This window comes from Cryptomeria japonica, chromosome 11, assembly GCF_030272615.1.
Source record: "Cryptomeria japonica chromosome 11, Sugi_1.0, whole genome shotgun sequence".
NCBI classification, from domain to species: Eukaryota; Viridiplantae; Streptophyta; class Pinopsida; order Cupressales; family Cupressaceae; genus Cryptomeria; species Cryptomeria japonica.
Window position 1 is genome coordinate 47,423,740 of NC_081415.1, and position 19,586 is coordinate 47,443,325.

General features: G+C 32.1%; 1 protein-coding gene across 1 annotated transcript in view; it reads left to right on the forward strand.

Moving 5' to 3' along the window:
- The first annotated feature begins 1,490 nt into the window (after positions 1-1,490).
- The window catches only part of LOC131076779 (ABC transporter G family member 35), a 152,618-nt gene continuing 134,522 nt past the window's right edge, over positions 1,491-19,586 (forward strand). Inside the window, exons 1-2 of the mRNA XM_059214035.1 lie at positions 1,491-1,876; positions 17,562-17,676. Of these exons, the coding sequence (XP_059070018.1) occupies positions 1,491-1,876; positions 17,562-17,676 (501 nt within the window). The remainder of the gene's footprint in view (positions 1,877-17,561; positions 17,677-19,586) is intronic.

Here is a 19,586-nt window from a genome sequence, read left to right on the forward strand (position 1 = left end):
CTATTCTAGATATGTTAATTTTACCGTTACAATTATATTATTCTATTGAATATTTTCTAACAAAATAAAACATAAAATATTTGAAATGAAATAAGATATTTGTTTCTCTGCTCTTCCTTGAGTAAAACTTAAATTGAATCTATGAATTAAAAGAAAACTTTGAAAACATAAAGAGGTTAAAATAATCAATAGTCTATTAAACTCTAGAAACCTATGCATTCAAATCTCTAGTATATGATGTTCTAATAATGACCATAGTGTTATCTTAAGAGAATATGTTAGATTGTTAGAGTCATTTTCTTCTAGTCGAACCTTTACATTGATTAGTTTTCTAGAGCTCTAAATAAACATTCAAATATAACATACATAAACATGTGAGTTGTGTCTTATATGAAGATTTTGATTCATTGTCCTTCGAGAATATGAATTGTGTTATAGCATTTCTTTCTATTTTTGTATAAAAATTAATTGCATATTTATGTGTATTTGAATACCATAACATACCAACAAATAGCCCAAAAACTTAATTTAGAATGGTTAGTAAAAAAAAATTTAAAATAAAAATTCAATATGTATACCTCGAACACACTTAATTTTAAGGAAGATTAAAATGAATTCTACCATGTTAAACTATTAAATAAATATATGAAAATAATGAAAATAGATGCCCAAAATATTCTGTTCATATGAATTGTCCTAACTATGTTTTTGATAATAAAGCAGCCAAAACAAGGGGGCTGACCCGGAATACACAGTAAGCCTCGCCTACAGCTATAAGATAACCCAAGATTGATAACAATCTCATCCAAATAACAACTTAAACACTAGGAACTCAAACAGTTCCTTCGTGGTGTCGCCTTCCAGCCCACCCTCTTCATTTTTTCCTCGTACAGCAGACACATTGTCCTAACTATGTTAATTTGACCATAACAATTATGTTATCGCACTGAATATGAATTAAAAAAAAACTTAAAATACTGAACCGAAATAATACTTGTTTTTTCTCCGGCTCCTTTTTGAGCGACACTTGCTGGAACATATGAATTAAAATGAACTTCTCGAACCATCCAAAAGTGTAAGAAAAAATCAACGGGGCCCAACGATTACGCCGCAGGATTTGTAAATGACCATAATAAATAATAAATATTTAATTATTTTTAATAAAAAATTAATAGTGTATTCATAATGAAGCAGTTCAAGAGTATTGTCAAAGTACCTTTCTACTTAATTTTTTTCATTTCATCCCTACCAAAAAGTAAGTTTCTTTGTCAATCAACTCAATGATGTTTAACCACTATAAATTTCACTGAGCTTGAGTGCATATATATCTTGAGCAAATACAGAGCAATAAGATCAAAATGAGGAAGGCATAGAATATCTTAACAGCCCATTCATGGAGGCTCTGCAAGCTTGGACTAAGGCATAGATATTCACCAGAGCATATATACAGAGTATATATACAGAGCATATATACAAGCAAGAAGATCAAAATGAGTGAGTTGGTGTCTGAAAATGGTGGGTCTTCTTCCTTGAGAGAGGAAATATCAGAGGTGGGGAGAAGCATGAGAATGCTGAGGAGTGGAAGGCTTAGCTTTGGAAGCAAAAGAAGCAGTGGGGTTTTCAGCCAGACCTCAGATTTTGTAGATGATGAGGAGGCTCTTCATTGGGCAGCCATTGAAAGGCTTCCAACATATGACAGAATCAGATCTTCAATCTTCAAGGATTATGATGAGACAGGCAAGGTCATAAACAAGCATGTTGTGGATGTGGCTCATCTCAAGCCTGTGGAGAGGCACCTGCTGATTGAGAAACTGTTGCAGGACACAGAAAAGGGTAATGGGGAGTTCCTAAACAAGCTAAAGAGAAGAATTGACAAGTAAGTAAAACCAGTGAATCGCATCTGGATTGAATGAATTTACAGGTCATGCGTCTTATATTCTTTTTTAAGTTTTGTTTCATGGTAGAGAACTTGTATTCTTGAAAGATTAGTCACTTCAAATTTCGTAGGAGCTAAGATTTTAGTTAGGTGCCTCTAGTCTCATATACTATAAGCTATCCGTAGACTCGAACATAGATTCTCTCAGCCTTAAACCACACACACTAAGCAACATATTAAGCCTAGAGAATATTAGTCAACTCTGAGTGTTTAACACTTTTAAGCCTCGAAGTGTATTCTTAGTGTGACCACGCACTTTAAGCACCATATTAAGACTAGAAAATGTCAGTCAACTCTGAGTGTTTAACACTTTTAAGCCTAAAAATGTAAGCTTAGTGTGTGTGATTTAAACCGTTCCCTAATATCATAGACTATAGAACAAAATTAATTAATTAAATGAAAGATTATGATAAATAGAGGAGTTGGTGGTTACTTGCAAAGAAAGCAAGCTTTTATTATTCTGTTTATCTTTTAATATAGTGTCCAGATAGGACAAGTTAGTAGAAGTTAATGTATATTCCTGTGAGAAAACAATCTGATGTCATGTCATTGCGTGTATGAGAAGTTATTATACTAGCCGAATCATCTAGGAGGCTTTCAATGAATGAGATTGTTTGATTGAACAAACAAGGTTTTAATATTAAATGGCATTGAAAATTCTCTTTCACATCATGTGCATCTCTCTCCATGCAAATAAACTAACAAACAAGACAGAATAAATAAATGAATGAATGCTTTCTTTCTACACGAATCTGCATGAATGTAAGCTTCACATTTTCTCAAGCTTCATCGTCACTGGTAATCTAAGAAACTGCTAAATATGATTTGGACTTAAATAAACAAGACAACTGAAAAATCTAGCGACTTTTCAATATTTGCTCAATGACTTTACCAGGAAGCATTGAAATGAAATGTTCTCAACATTGAATATTACCTATTGGCAGTTTGAATTATTTTTGAAGTCATAGAATGACTATGATTTAAACCGGTATCCTATCTCTATCAATCTTTCACATAATAAATAGGTGTTTTGTTTTAAAAAAGAAAAATGATTGAAACTTAAACTTCAAAAAAGGTATGGTAGAAATGATCAAGAAGTGAGGATTAGAACGATTCATAATGTCTACCAACAAGGATGGTGAGAAAGGAAACGGAGTTTTACAAGTCTTGCTCCAAAAGATATACTAGAGAAAAAGTTAAGGAGTTGCAAATCAAGGAGATGTTGTACCTCATGCCACTAGAGATGCAAATAAGAAGTTTATTGACATTCTAACTCTAAATGGTAACTTAGTGCAAAGCATTGATGTGTAGGGTTATGAGGAAAGACATGTCAATAAGGTAAAGCTTGCAATTCTAACAAAGATAAACAAAAAGCAAGGGTCAAAAGAAAGGTGTGACCAAAAGGAAAACTCTAAAATCTTCATAGGAAAATGAGGCAAATGCAAGATTTGGAGTCCATAGGTATGGTAGGAGAGAAAACCCTGAAATGTCAAAACTATGAAAACTTGCACACACTTGAGGAAAGGACTAGAGACATCCTAGAATTAGAAATATTTGGGGCTTTTGAGCTCTCCAACATATGAGGGGCGCATAGGAGATGAAATTACGCAAATCTAGTTAAGACAAAATAAAATTGGAGTTTAAGGAAAGGTGTGATTGAAAGGAAAACTTTGAACTCCCAAATGGAAAAGGACGCAAAGGCAAGGTTTGGAGGAAAGTTATGCAAGGAGGGGAAGACTTGAAACTCTGAAAAAATCTTAAAGCTTGCACACACTTAAGGAAAAAACTAAAGACATGCTAGACCTAGAGATTTCCTTGCACTATGTAGCAAAGAATACCTTCTTTATGTGCTTGTTAGATGAGGAACTTAAAGGTCAATTGGGATTTTCTTATTATAAGTAACATAATCTTTAACTTTAGATTAAGAATCAAGGGAAGATTTACTAACATTTGGGATCTTAAAATTTTGATATGTTTCCAACAATGATGGTACTAATTTTTTTCTAAGTTCACTTTCATTTTCATCACAAGGTTTCACCCATTCTTCTTCGAACTTCTTGTTATTTTATTCTAAATTTCCTTCTCAAATTATAGTAACTTTTAACTTGGGCCACAAAAAGAACCATAAGTGCTTTGATCTCATAACTAGTCTACTTTTCAACTTTATAATTTTTTTGTAGAATTTATCTAGGGGAACATGATTCAAGATTATTGCCTAAGAATATTCTTCTTCCTCATCATCAAAAAAGATTTGTCGATAATAACACTCCACAACTTCCCTTCTTTTGTTATAGTCAAACTAATAGTTAGAGTAATATGATGAGTAATATTGGTTGTCTCTATATAATAAGTAGAATATAGCATAAACTTACCTTCTAATCCTCATCTTCTTATATAGATATTTACCCTCCTTGACATCCCCCATACTCCATCTCTTCTTATGTACAATACTAGAGCAATTGTTCATTGACTAGGATTGTGTGCAAGACATCATACCTCACACCATACATCATCTTAAACCACATTGATGTTTGATTTCCTTGATGGGTCAAGAGTTTCCTGTGATGTACTCCTTGATCACACCTCCTTTGATATGTTCTGCCCACATCATACATAGGTCTGACATTCTTCTATTATATCTTTTAAGGCATATCTAACAACTTTATAAGATTTTTAAGATTATGCATGTTAGTTGAAAAAAAATTATTTCTCATTCTTGACCAAAGTATTGTTAGAGTCACCAATGGAATCAAACTCCTAACATCACCTAGAAAACCAACAAAAAATTCCCATGAGAGTAGAAATGATGATGATGATGATGATGATGATGATGATGATGATGACGATGACGATGACGATGACGATGACGATGACGATGAGGACGATGACGATGACGATGACGATGAGGATGAGGATGATGATGATGATGATGATGATGATGATGATGATGATGATGATGATGATGATGATGATGATGATGATGATGATGACGACGACGACGACGACGATGACGATGAGGATGAGGATGAGGATGATGATGATGATGATGATGATGATGATGATGATGATGATGATGATGATGATGATGATGGTGATGATGATGATGATGATGATGATGATGATGATGACGACGACGACGATGATGATGACGATGACGACAACGGCGACAAGGAGGATGATGATGATGATGATGATGATGATGATGATGATGATGATGATGATGATGATGATGATGATGATGATGACGACGATGAGGATGACGATGATGATGATGATGATGATGATGATGATGATGACGACGACGATGATGATGACGATGACGATGACGATGACGATGACGATGACGATGACGATGACGATGACGATGACGATGACGATGACGATGACGATGACGATGATGATGACGATGACGATGACGATGACGATGACGATGACGATGACGATGATGATGATGATGGGTCTTGACTACTTGGCCATGATGATGATGATGATGATGATGGTTCTTAACTACTTGGCCATGTTAGGTATCCATTTGCAATTGCAATATCTCACAAATAGAGAAAAGGAGAAAATTGAGTGGTACCAAAATTCTCTTCAAAAGAAAGGAAAGATACAAACAAACATAAAAAAGTTATGAATGGAGGGCTCGTCATGATCCCCCAAGGACTACATCTATCATAGGTATACAATCAATAACTCTATAAAAGGGAAAGAGAGACTATATAGATCCCTCCCCCTCCCCACAATGTGTAATCTCCTATAGAAATGTTGAATGAAAAAACATGTCTAATGCCTATAAACAACATGTATCCCTTTGGAAAGAAAAACCAAGTAAAAATGCAAAAATGCTTCCCATTCTAGATAGGAATTAGTAGGAAGAAAAATCCAAATAGATGAAGATTATTTCTTTGAAATCTATTCATCAATCACCATGCCCTTGGTAGATGATGATGACAAAATCAAATCATACACATGCCCAATCAAAATAGAAGGTGATAAACCAAGATAAAGTGGTAATTGATGTTGAACAAGATCCAAAGCCAAAGACGATGTGACAACAACCATAATGCGGTTGTCATCAAAGAGGAGAGATAACCTTTGAAATTTATCCTCCAAATCTAAAATGTGAGACTCCATTAACAAGTCTTAAATATTTGTCAAGTAATTATCCCATAAAATTGAATCTAAAAGGATATATTTTATCCACTACAAAGAATCGTTGAAAGCTCTCTATGAAGCATCTTTAAACTTTGATGAAGCAATAGAAAATGGATTTGTGATCTCAATAGGAAAAGAAGGATCAAGATGAGAGGTATCTTGATTATCAATATTCTCAAGCTCTTCTTCATATTCAAGCTCATCCAATGTATCATAATCAAAGGGTGGATTATTGACATCATTAGGTGGAATGAGGCAATCTAATGCAAGATTATATAAGAATGGAGGATTATGTCCAATATAGATCTGGTTCCTGAGATTTAATAGTAGGTATCCTAGAAGATGTTAGCACCAATACTTCTATCAATCAACCTTATTACGTGATCATATTTATTACCCCAAAATAATTTCTTCCAAGGTATATTTGGCTCAAGGATGAGTCCATAAAGATGCAAGAAAATATTGAACCACCTATAATGTGTCAAGATGCATTTATTTTCAAGACTCATAATTGTTTTTAGTTAGAATGTGTTGCATAACCTATTATTATTATAATGATACACTCCTCAAATGATAAAATTAAATATCAATACATATAAATCAGTTGAAATGTAGTGATTTGATTAAAGAAAAAAATTCTCAAGCACCAACAATTCCAAGTAATGATCCAAAATATAAATATGGTAAAAATTGAATAAAATGTATCTAATGTTGAATTTGGAAAAAGTGTCTGGATGGCTTGAAAGATATTTTCAATTCCATTCCATTATAATAAGAATCGTAAAAAAAAAGAGATATAGGAAAAAAGTTATGATCTCAAAAGCCAAAAATAAAGATCTTAATTCAATCAAAATTAATTGTACGTGTAGAAAAATCTAGCAAAATGGTTTGAATCACTTTGAAGTGATCAAAACTAGCTTTTTATTGATATCTTATTTGTAAAATTTTGACACCAGGATAAAATAAGCCCCTTGAGGGTTGCTAGATGATCCCTCAATGTAATTGGTTGTGCTACAATTATTATAAAAAAATAGTGCCACTTGAGGGTGGGTGGTGAGTGGAGATGATGTCACTCAAGGTGGTGGTGGTGGTTTTATTGCCCAAACAATTAGCTCCTCCTATAACTATTGTTCACAAGAACAATGACTCCTGCTATACCATGATTTGGGAATAAATAATAATTATAAAAAAAAAAAATTCATAAACAAATAAAAATCGTATTGACATGATTAACTGATTATGCTAGCATATGCTAGATGATGCAAACTTAATTCTAGTGATTGTACCTTCTTGCATGGAATGAATATTCTACAAATTATGTCACCTAGTATCATAGATCCACCTACATAAACCTTGTCAAAACAATAAGGTATGATCCATACAAGCATATGGATTTTGTACAACTATACAAACATTTTTTCACAACTTGCCTAAGTCCTCAAAAATATCCAAAAAATATTTTCTCCAAAATATGGAGTATCATATATGAAAATAGGGGTTTTCAATCCCCAAGACTCAATAGTGGGTTTTTTCTCTCCCTAAACTGTACCAAGAAAAATCTCCTACCTGATTATGTCTCAAATTTGAGGAGTTCATAAATCTAAAGCTTTGATACCATGTTAGACTCACCATTGTCTGAAAAACTAGATATAGACACTGGTCCGAAGAGATAAGTGTGTAATCTGGTAATAAAGTTCTAGAATAGATATCTTAGGAGATAAGTTAGTTTATAAAGAGATCAAATAAGGGTTGTGTCCCTAATGGGAGATATACATATAGATATGATATCTAGAGTCACTAAGTGACCCAAGTAACTGAGATATCTTGTAATAACCCACCTTGATTAACCCAACAAAATTGACCATTCTTTTTTCTTTGTTTAATTTAATCATTGTGTTTGATTCAATCGCATACTCTGGGAATCCATCCATTTGGATTAGGCATTCATCCATCCAGGATGAGCATCTAACCATACGGGTTAGGCATCTGTCCATACGGGACATAATATTTCATCTATCCAATACGGGATAGGCATCTACCCATATGGGGTAGGCATCAATCCAATTGGGATAGGAGGTGCTCTGGCCAGAGACTTAGACTCATTGGGACCATTCGGGTCTTGAGCCACTCACTAATTACTACACTCTTCTAATAGAAGTGCACCGAGGTCGTCGTCCTTAGGAGTAATTAAATAACATATTACAAGCTTGAATTCCGCCTCGGAATTTGGCTTAAAGCCTTGGGAAGTCAAGCGAATCCATACGGGATTCCTTCCGAGTATGAATTGAATTAATTTTTCCTTTTTATTATACTTATCCTTCAAATTAGGATTCTTACTCAATCCTTCTTCTTACCAAGCCTAGACCCCACCCACGAATGCCTGAGTACTAGGGACAACTTCGTCCCAAGACTGCCTACATACCCGTTTCGGCACAGGATCAAGGCGTAAAGTATGTAGTTCTATTTCCTACTCTATGGTTTGATGTAAATTGATTAGTGGGTACACAACCCTTTCTAGGGTCAATGTCCCAGACAGTTTCTCTGTGGTTGCTACCCACAGTGGTAGCACTTAAACAAAGGCTCAGGATGGCCTATTGTTTGTGGCCTAAAACAACTACATCCTAACACCTATCATAAGCGTCACCCTTGACCAAATTGTCAATCACCAATATCTCTTCAGATTAAATCAATTTCATAAAATCATTTTACTTAATCAACCCTAAAGGGGGTTTACTATGGTTTAACTCAACAGATGTAAAATCATTTAAGGATTATCTTGTTAGATTATTGATCCAAGAGGGATTACCCGCCCCTTGGATTTTAACTTCCAAGTGCCCCTTATTACTCCTCGACAATTTATAGGGACAATGCCACAGATGTCGTTGATGCAGCTTTATTAGGCGTTAAGTGCAGTAGTTCAACACAACGACATTACTCGTAAGCGTGACCCAGAGGCACTGTATATACCAAACGCTGCTAGGTTTTGGTTTCCATCTTCCTTTATTTAGTTTTCTAACTAAGAGCTATGAAAACATCATACTTGAAAACAATTACTTAATTGAACATGTATAATTTAATTAATTGAAATAACTACTTGATGAATCACGTAGAATAAAAACCATAACTAACTTATTTATTATTCGAAACTTGAAATATAACTTGCGTAAAAATGACAATTATGAAACTTGCATATTAATAATTAAACGTGTGACTTGCATGAAGATGAAGAAAATGTAACTTTGTCATTAATAAATGCAAATAAAGTATAAGTAATTCGCATGAAGCAAGGATAGCGTAAGTTACATGCAAGTTTGAGAAATGTGTTGATTTATACCATGAGAAAAATCACTTGTAGAGCCACTGGTCCCAAAAATAGCAACTCGCTTAGACATTTGGTTCGAATTATATTAATATGAATTAATTGCTATATGCCAACTAAGTGCCCCAATGGATCTTAATAGATTGAATGATTCTAATTATAATATTTGATATAATATAATTTACAATTATAAAATTTACTATAGATAAATTAATTATGAATTTACTCCACAATAATCCCCAATATCTATAAATTTTTCTAAGTTAAATTTAATAACTTAAAGTTTATACTAAGGAAAAAAAATTAGCAATTTCTAAATTGCAATTTATACATTTATATTTATAAAAAAACCTAAAATAAATTAATATTAAAAAAAAGGAAAAGATAGGCAAATTTTTTTGTTTAAGGGTTAGTGGGGAGTGGGGCCCACGGGTCCCATCACCACTGCGGATCTGTGGAAGCAGGCCCGTAGTGATGAGGGGACCCCATGGTCCCCTCCACTACCCTGCTGCCACTGTCGTGACAGTGACCGCAAGGGAAGTGGAGGGTACCACTTCCCCGGCAGTTACAATAACCGCCTCCCCCATGCACGTTGCCCGATATTTTTTTGAAACAATTTTCGAGAACATGTCATTTGCTAAAATATAATCACTTTGCAACATTTAATATATTTTATCATTTGAAATAAATTATATATATATATGGTTTACATTCCCAATTATTTATTGATATATATATAAACAAAAAGAGTATTTATGAAAATAAGAACATGAATAAAATAGATAATCAAGTTATCGTAGAGGTAGGTAATTGTTTTAAATTGACTTCACAGGAAAAAATAGAGAGATTTGCTTCAACAAATAAACAGATAATTAGAAATTGATTTCACATGAAATAAAAATAGAGAGAGATTTGCTTCAGCAATAAACAAATAATTAGAAATTGATTTCACAGGAAATAAAAATAGAGAGAGATTTGCTTCAGCAATAAACAGATAATTAGAAATTGATTTCACAAGAAATAAAAATAGAGAGAGATTTGCTTCAGCAAATAAACAGATAATTAGAAATTGATTTCACGGGAAATAAAAACAGAGAGAGATCTGCTTCAGCAAATAAACAAATAATTAGAAATTGATTTCACAGGAAATAAAAACAGAGAGAGATTTGCTTCAGCAAATAAACAGATAATTAGATTTCCACAAAGGATTATTCACAGAGAAATATATTCCTCCATTGCAACTAATATTCACAGAGAGAAGTGTATAACCAGATAAAAATATTCATGAAATCAAATGAGAATAAGGAATTATTCACAGATATGAATAACACAAAGGATTATTTTCAGAGAGAAATGGATACCTGAGATTTATATCTTATTATCAGGCATTTTCTATTCGTAGGGAAGTAAGATTTTTAATGTAAGAAAAGAATTACATTTAAAATTCCAATCCAATAAATGAAATAGAGAGAAGAAAAGCAAGATCTGATATTTTCTAAAACAAATAATAAAGCTATCTTTCACATACAAGAAAGATCTGATATTTCTTCTCTAAGGAAAAATTAAACAAATAAATAAGCTATCTTTTCAATATTATCACAAAAGAAAATTTTATAAAGGAAGATCTAGAAGCTATATTTTTGGATAATACCATTTTCTCATATGGGAATGTGAAATAACAAGAAGAGAACCTGGCTTATTGAAGCTTGATGTTGAATCCTCTAGCTATCCTCCTTAGATCCTTCCTTGCCACTTGAGAGAAATCTTTCAAACAATAACTTAACAAATCCTGCAACGAAAATGAGACTACCAAGAAGATCCTACTACTAAAAGCTTGGGAAATTTTCTTCAAAACATAATCAACTCCTTTCTTTGAAACTTGCATACAATTTTATAAGAAAAATCCCTCAATTCCACTATCTAGAGAATTTAATTAAAAAAGAGATTCTTTTCCAATATTGGACTAATGCAAATTGATTAAAAACTTAGTGGGGGAGTTACATGCAAGGTGGTGGAGATTCCTCTAGAAGCTTCTAATTCCTCCTACAACATGTGCCATAATTGGGAGTGGGAAAAAAATAAATAAAAATAAAAATAATGCCTTTGAATTATACTCTCCAAGTGTGTGTGTGTGTGTTTATTATTATTTTTATTCTTTTATAACATTTATTCAATCATTTTTAATAGCTTAACCAAAAAACATAATAGAATTGCATCAAATCAAAAAGTGATAAAGGAGGGTTGTGACATATCTAGATAGAATATAGAAATATTGATAGAATATAAAGGAGATATAAGGAATTTACATTGCATATTTAGATATCAATATAAAGATCTATTTTGTTCTCCCAATAATGTATGTGATATTTTATTTTTGATTATGTGCTTAGATTATATCCAAAATACATTTGATTACCACCTCAATAGGACCGAGTCTGGGATTATAGACTACAACTAGCAGAAATCCTTTGGAAACAAAACTTCGGTCTGTCACCTTCATATTTATTTCTAACATTGGTTTCATTGGTATGACCTTGGTTAGGTTTTGTTGGGGTCATTGATAGGAAGTTTAAAAAAAAAAAAAAATCAATACCAATGTAATGTACCCATTTTGAAATAGGATTTAATATAAGTATTAATAATAGAATTTTACAATATAAAAGAATAAAATTAAAATATAAAACAATAGAATAAAAATAATTAAATTTTAATTAAGGTTAATGAATGGTCAAAAGGCATAAAGTGAAAATTTATGACTCCCTCAAGCATGAGGTATAAAAAGGAGGAGAGAACTTCATTTGGAGGAGAGAGTTTTAATATACAACCAAAAGTGTAGATCCAAATTAAATAATAAGACAACAATGAGGAGACGTGACACTTTAAAGGGATAGCTTTTTTCAAAGAGATGTGTCTCCTTAATGAGAGATGAAGGTATAAAGAGAGTAAGCAATTAAGATGAAGAGGGAGGAATAGAAATTCAAATTATGAGTTTAATATAGAAGGTTGTGACCCTTGCAAAGGAAAGGCATGATGAAGGGGTGCAACTTCTCCCTCACAATGGAAGATATAAAGGAAAGAAGGTCTTGTTGGCAACAACAATGAGGGAAAACTGAGAGGGGGGGATGAATCAGTTTTCACCGGATCTACAAACTTAATCACAAAAAATAGATCTGATAAACTACAGCAATAACAAAGATAAGAAAGATGATAGCACAACACACAACACCAAGATCTTGATGTGGAAAACTTGGTTAAGGGAAAAATCACAGTGGGAACCTACCCACAGTAAGATGATACTCTGCAATAGTGTGTGAAAATATTACAATGGGGAATGCACATGCATTCAAGCACACTTCCTAGAGCTCACTGCTCAAAAGATAATGACACAGAAGGATACAACCCTCATGGAAGTCTCACTAACTTACAACAAGATTTAGACTACAATCTGGAACGAATGAACTGCAATAATAGAATCTCCAAATGCTTGATGATAGTTCCAGTTAAGCACAATGTCTGCTCTGCAACACCAAACTCTTCTCAATCACAGTGTTGAATGATGAATCACTTGATCACACATACACCACTCTCTGATAATGCAAACACAACCACAAGACCTAAATTATATGACAATATCACCTATTTATACAATTCATCAACCTTGACAACAAGGTCGGCTAAACCCTCAACTCACAATTTCAAAATTACATCACATGATACAAAGATCGACCACCAGACCAATATAATGATTTACATGGCATAGCATGGACCTAATTCAAATTCCTAGACACTCATCAGCACCAAAAATCATGCCAAGATCAACCGCAACACGCTACACCATCAGGAATACTACATAACACAAAGAACATCACCGATTCACCAAAAATTACCAAAAACTCACACAACGATCAATGCAGATCATCAACACAAATAGGACACAATTAGGAAACACTAGCAAGCACGTTAGAATCATCAATAACAGCTTCACCAACACCACTTATCAAATCTTCATCGATCAATATCTGAATCTCAAGAACACTCAAACAACAACAACTGTCACAAAGAAGATAACTTGTGGAGCACCAAATCATGAACCATCTGAAATGAAGATACACTAGACCATCCCAAACAATCTCCCAAAGACTCAGCTCAAGATCTGATCACACTAGAATATACCAGAGGAAATACTGAACTCTGCAAAGCACTGATTAGATAAATAAACTGCAAAACCGGATCATATGATATGATCAATTAAGATTTCTGGATCACCAACACCGGTATAGAAGAATATAATGATACTAAAGATACTCCATACACCAAACCATAATCACAATGAACCAATCTGCAATCACCGGAGCAGGAATATGTTGACATCAATGACAACAACATATCCTAGCAGTAGCAATGTCCAACATGTCTCATTTGAAGAAGAGAAAGAGAGAACAATTGGAAAATAATATATTATTCTAAAAGGTAGCAATGAAGGGTGGTGACTCAATTCTAATGAAGGGTGGTGACCCAATTCTTATGAAAGGTGGTGTCCCTTTCACCAATGAAGTATAGAGAGATCATTCCAATCATTCAATTATCACTTATCAATCATCATTCCTATCATTCAAATCAAGCAAGCAATCAATCAACAAACCATTCTATCAAATCAATATTCATTCAAACATCAAATCAAACTCCATTACATTGTCACTCACCAATACCTTAAATCATGCAATCAAGGGTATTCATTCAATTAACCAATCACTCATTAATCATTGGATCATAAACAAAGACAGTAATAAAATAATAAAAAATTATCCAGATCAAATAGAAAATTACAAGAATACTGAACGTTGTGATAATCAGATCAAAATATAACTCATGAATATTCCAAACCACTATGGTAATATAGAAATTTTTGTTTAGTTTTATATATATGGATTTATTAAACTTATCTAATTATATATTAATAAGCATTAAAATATATATACATTTAACACTACAACAGTCTATCAAAAGGAAGGAAGAAAATATGCAATTAAGAGAGAATAGCTAGTTATCATGTATACATGATATATTGTTATCAATGCTTTTAAGTGTTTTAAACAACATTCCAATTAATATAAATAAATAGCCATGGACATAAGTTATTTTTATTAACATCAATAATAGTATATAATTGAATGTATGAATTTTTTTAATATTGATCAAAGAGCATCAATTTAATTAATCTTCATAAATTAGAAAAGCTACACTTACCTTTCCATAAGATAATATGAAACTACAAGAAATTCAAAATTTAGTTCACACAAGAATAAAGGGTTGATTTCCATTAATTAAAATCATTCAAGAGAGAGTTCATACATAATTCATCTTCATTGAATTTTGCACAAAAGTTTGTGAAGGATGTAGGGATAGGAAGTGGTATCCATACTATAATCCAAAGCTCCTATACAAGTGTAGGTAAGCCATATATTATTATAAATTTCCTCATTTAAACCTCTAAGGCCTTTTCAACAAAGTCTTTTTACATTTTCTTATCATTCTAGCATTCCTTGAGGCCAAATTTTTATGAGGTATTTCATAAAAAAAAATTATGAATGGTGTGTGAGATAGAGATCATTAGTTTATTAATTGAAATTTCACTTTTTTCCCCTTATTTATGATTTTCTTGATTAAACTTTCAACTACACATCCCACATCTAACTTTGTGAGGGCATCTACCATGTCAGATAGAAGTTTTATAAACATTATGAATCATATCAAAATGGATATTTATATATAGTAAGATATACAAAGTCTACTAATATAAATCTTAATATTCAACTAGAAAATCTCTTGAGGATACCTATTAAAATTAAAAATGATAAAATCTCCTATCACTATCCTCTATCCTATAATATGCAACATTCTTCCCATAACTTTGACCTCCTTCAAACCTTACATATATTATTTTATTTTTATTTTTAAATGAGAAGTTATGATAGCAGTCATGTAGGAAATGGGGAAGAAAGAAAAGAAACATTAGAGCAGCTACAAACTCAAATTTCAATGCTAAAACCTACTTAACCAATGAAGAAATTGAATTCAAAATGCTAAAAGCAAAACAAAAACAATAAACCATGTTGCATCGAATTCATGAAATCTCCGTTGTCCTCTTAATCTTCTCCAAAAGGCTCTTAGATTTTTATGTGCACAAAAGAAAATTCAAAAGCTCAGAATGATGTGATAATAGCAAGAAGATATCAAAGATATGGTTGGTTTTCAAATGAAAATTTGATTCGAGTTTATAGATGATTGAGGATTGGATGAACGACTAGGATCAATTCAAGATTTTGAGAAATGAAGGGAGGAGATCGATTGGGAGGAAGAGTTAAGTAAAGAGAGATGGATGAAATAAGCAAGTAGGAGTGAGAAGTGGATAGAAAGGTGAGAGAAATAGGGAACACGTAAGAGTGAAGTAGAGAGGAAATTGGAAATGAAAGAGTTAGAAAGTAGGTAAGATAGAGTAGAAAGTCCAGAGTAAAATAAATAAATTAAATTTATTTATTCTCACCCACATATTAGCAATAATTAAATATAAAAATTTATTTAATTATGAGAGTTTTAAAATGAAGACAGATTAAATAATTATTTAACCTAGCAAGAAGAGTTAATAAAAGATTAAACAATTATTTATCATAGATGAATAATCAGTTCAAAACAAAGAGACGAAAGAACAATTAATTAGGTCAATTAGATGACGAAAGAGATAGCCAATTACGGTAAAAGAATGAATCGAAAGAAAAAATAATTAAATTATTTAAAACTATTTAATTATCAAAAGAGAGAAGAATAACATTCACTAATTGAGTAATTACGATGACCCAATCAACACAGACAAATAATTAGTCAAAACCATTGTCGCAAGCTAATGACAATTTTTAGTACCTAGAATAACTATAGTAATTGGTGGTCAGAGTAAATAAAATAAACTAGCATATTAGGTCTAGAGAATACTAGTTGTATAGGTCTCTAAAAATTAGAAATCAAAATTCATTTTTGAAAGTATATTATCATATTTGTTTTGGCATATTTAAGTATATTTTATAAATTATTTAAAACTAGTTATATTTAAATTTTTTTGTTGAATGAATACTTTTATTGTTAATTATAATATAATAGTATATATTAAAAAATGAATGAAAAAAAAACTAAATAAATATTTTTGAGAAGACATACTTTTCATGTAACTTTATATTTGTTGCGGTTCTTCTATTGTGAAACTAGTTTTGTGTTTTGTGTTTAAAGAATAGTTCATTTTTTCTTGCTATGATTTATTTATTTATGTTGGTGTAAAAGGGGTATTGTACCTAATGTTATACCTAGTAAGTTTGACACCTAGGTCCTAATCAGACATGTTACTTAAGTTTACTTAGGGAGCATATAAGATACTTCCCACTTTTAGTGAATAATTATCACTTTTCCACCTCAAATGGATGATAAGTTATCACTTTATGTCTCTTTAGTAAGATTAAGACACTTATCATTAAATTATTCTATGTTATCCCTCACATTGGCATTCATTCTATTTGCATTCTTGATAGAAATACGATTTATTCTTGTCATATCAGTCTTCTCATTTCACTGCTTTCCATTAGGCCTTTAGATCTTAGGTGGCTATCTCCATAGACAAATCGAAAAATTTATAGTATCGAGCTTTAGATTCTTAAATATTTTTTTAACCAATTTTTTTAAGGTATAATAAACAAAATTTCATATATTTGATTCTTTCTAAAGATTATATATTTAATCTATTTTAATTTAAGATTTATTTCTACTTATAAGTTGGTCACTAATCAATTTTATAGTTTTGTGAGTTTAGTTTTTCAACTTTATAATTATGACTATTCCATTCTATTGTTATAGGTTAATTTTGATAAACAAAATAAGATTAATATTTACTATATTCAATGTGGATGAGGTGTATAATTACTATTATTGTTTGATCATATAATTGAATGATATTTAACTAGAATGTAGACATATATAACTAAATTATTTAGAATTAGTATAACATTTGTTTCCTTCGTAAAATTTTATATTTTTAAAGGACTGATTATAATAATTCATAAATTGGACAATATGAGATTAATATTGTATTGATGTTTGGTATTTTAGAGTAGGAGTACAATTGCCAACAGTTGAAGTGAGATTCCAAAACTTGAACATTGATGGAAAGACTCATATTGGTGGTAGGACTCTACCATCACTTTGGAATGCTACTAGAAATATTGTTGAGGTAATTTTTATTTCTTTCTTTAAAATAAGATTTCTACTTTCCATCTTAAAATACATGTTGAATATATAAGTGTGTTTATTTGTTAGAAATTTGTAAAACATATGCGGGCTTTATGTCATGGTTCCATGCAAATATTTATATTTCCTTCCTATTTTTCTAATTTCCTCCAAATTTTATCTACTTATTTTTATTATAATAAACATTCCTTTTATAATAATTCATTTAAAAAGTATATATGGTAAAAAAAATTAATTTAATAAAAATGGTCAATGTAAGCAGATGAGTATGGATGAGTGGAGGTTATTGTTGTATGGGGTTCGGAACCATAATCCCAATCTCTAGTGTAGGATTTTGACCCTACAATTAGCAAGTGCCCTAATCTTGTTGGGGCTTGAGGAGTGTAAATGTTGGTCAGGATTCACTTTATTCCCATTTTTTTGCAATTTTTCTTATCTATATGGCCTCTTTGGCTTGTTCCAATTAACATTGCAATATGGGCCCCAAGATTCTCATAACCTTCTTCAAACTTTAACCAACTAGAAAACCATATTTTTTTACACTTTTCATGTATATGATTACAAATATTTCAAGTCCAATTAGTTTATAGAAATGGTGCCTCTTATATACTTTGGTTAAGTGGTGACATGAGATTTATTGTCTATCAAACTTGGCACTTGTAAAATTATTTTCCTAGTAGTTTGTCATGTGTTATCAATGTAGGTCCCGGAGACAACTGAGAGGGGGGGGTGAATCAGTTGTCAAATAAATTCAAACCAAAAACTTATTAACCAACTTAATGCTTAATATCGGTAATCAGTTAAGTATGCGGGTAGACAATGTTAACAGAAAATTGTTGTACCGGTAAGAATTAATGCATGAAACATAAGCACAAAGTCATCCACAACACAGGACACCAATATTTGTACGTGGAAACCCTGTAAGGGGAAAAACCATGGTGGGAAACCTTACCCACAATCAGATGATACTATTGCAGATAGTAAGTGTACAAAGAGGGGTCTGCACATGCAGAAAGGCCAACAACCTAGAGCTCATTGCTCAATCACAAATGGGAGTCACACTGACTACAGTTGGATGGTTAAATCCAATGAGAATGTACTGCACAAAATAGCATCTTCATATGCTGGATTCAGTACCGGTGTAATGCTGATATGCTTCTACAAAAACCTAACTTCACCTTCAAATGATGTCTTCATGTATATCCCTGCTTGATCTTGCATATACCCTTCCTTAAATCTTTTCTGCATTCCACACTTGATCTTACAAATAAGATCTTACATTTATACCATACCCTAAGACCAATTTTAGTAGGTCGGCTCTACAAGATATTACAATAAAAACATTTTACAAACAATACAATATCCGATGCAATAACCGATTGAACATGTCGGCTTAATGCATTTACAACAACAATAAATCATCTCCATAGTGTGCCATGCTGATCTGGAAAAGATAAACCTGCCGGTGTAACCCTAGATAACCTGGACCTATTTGTCGGTAAAAGAAAATATGCAAATAAGAATATACCAATGATTATTACTTCAAAATAAAGTGTCCACATGATGTCTTCAACATTACCAAGTGTCTTCCATGTCATTGCAGGTACCAGTGAACATTATATCCTGTCGGTTAACCATATATCGGTAACTGTTTGCACAGTTTACTGTTTGCCGGTGAATGTTGCTGGATCTCCAAAGTAGGTGTATTTAGTAGGTGTTGACATCAATGACAAAACCATACCAAAATACCAACAATCTGCCCCTTTGGCATTGATGGCAACAGAAGATGGAAAAACCATCAAAGTGCCAAAACAGAAATGCCAAGTACAAAAACGAACAATCTCCATTTCTCCCCCTGGGAGTAACATGTGTTTATCCAAAGATTTA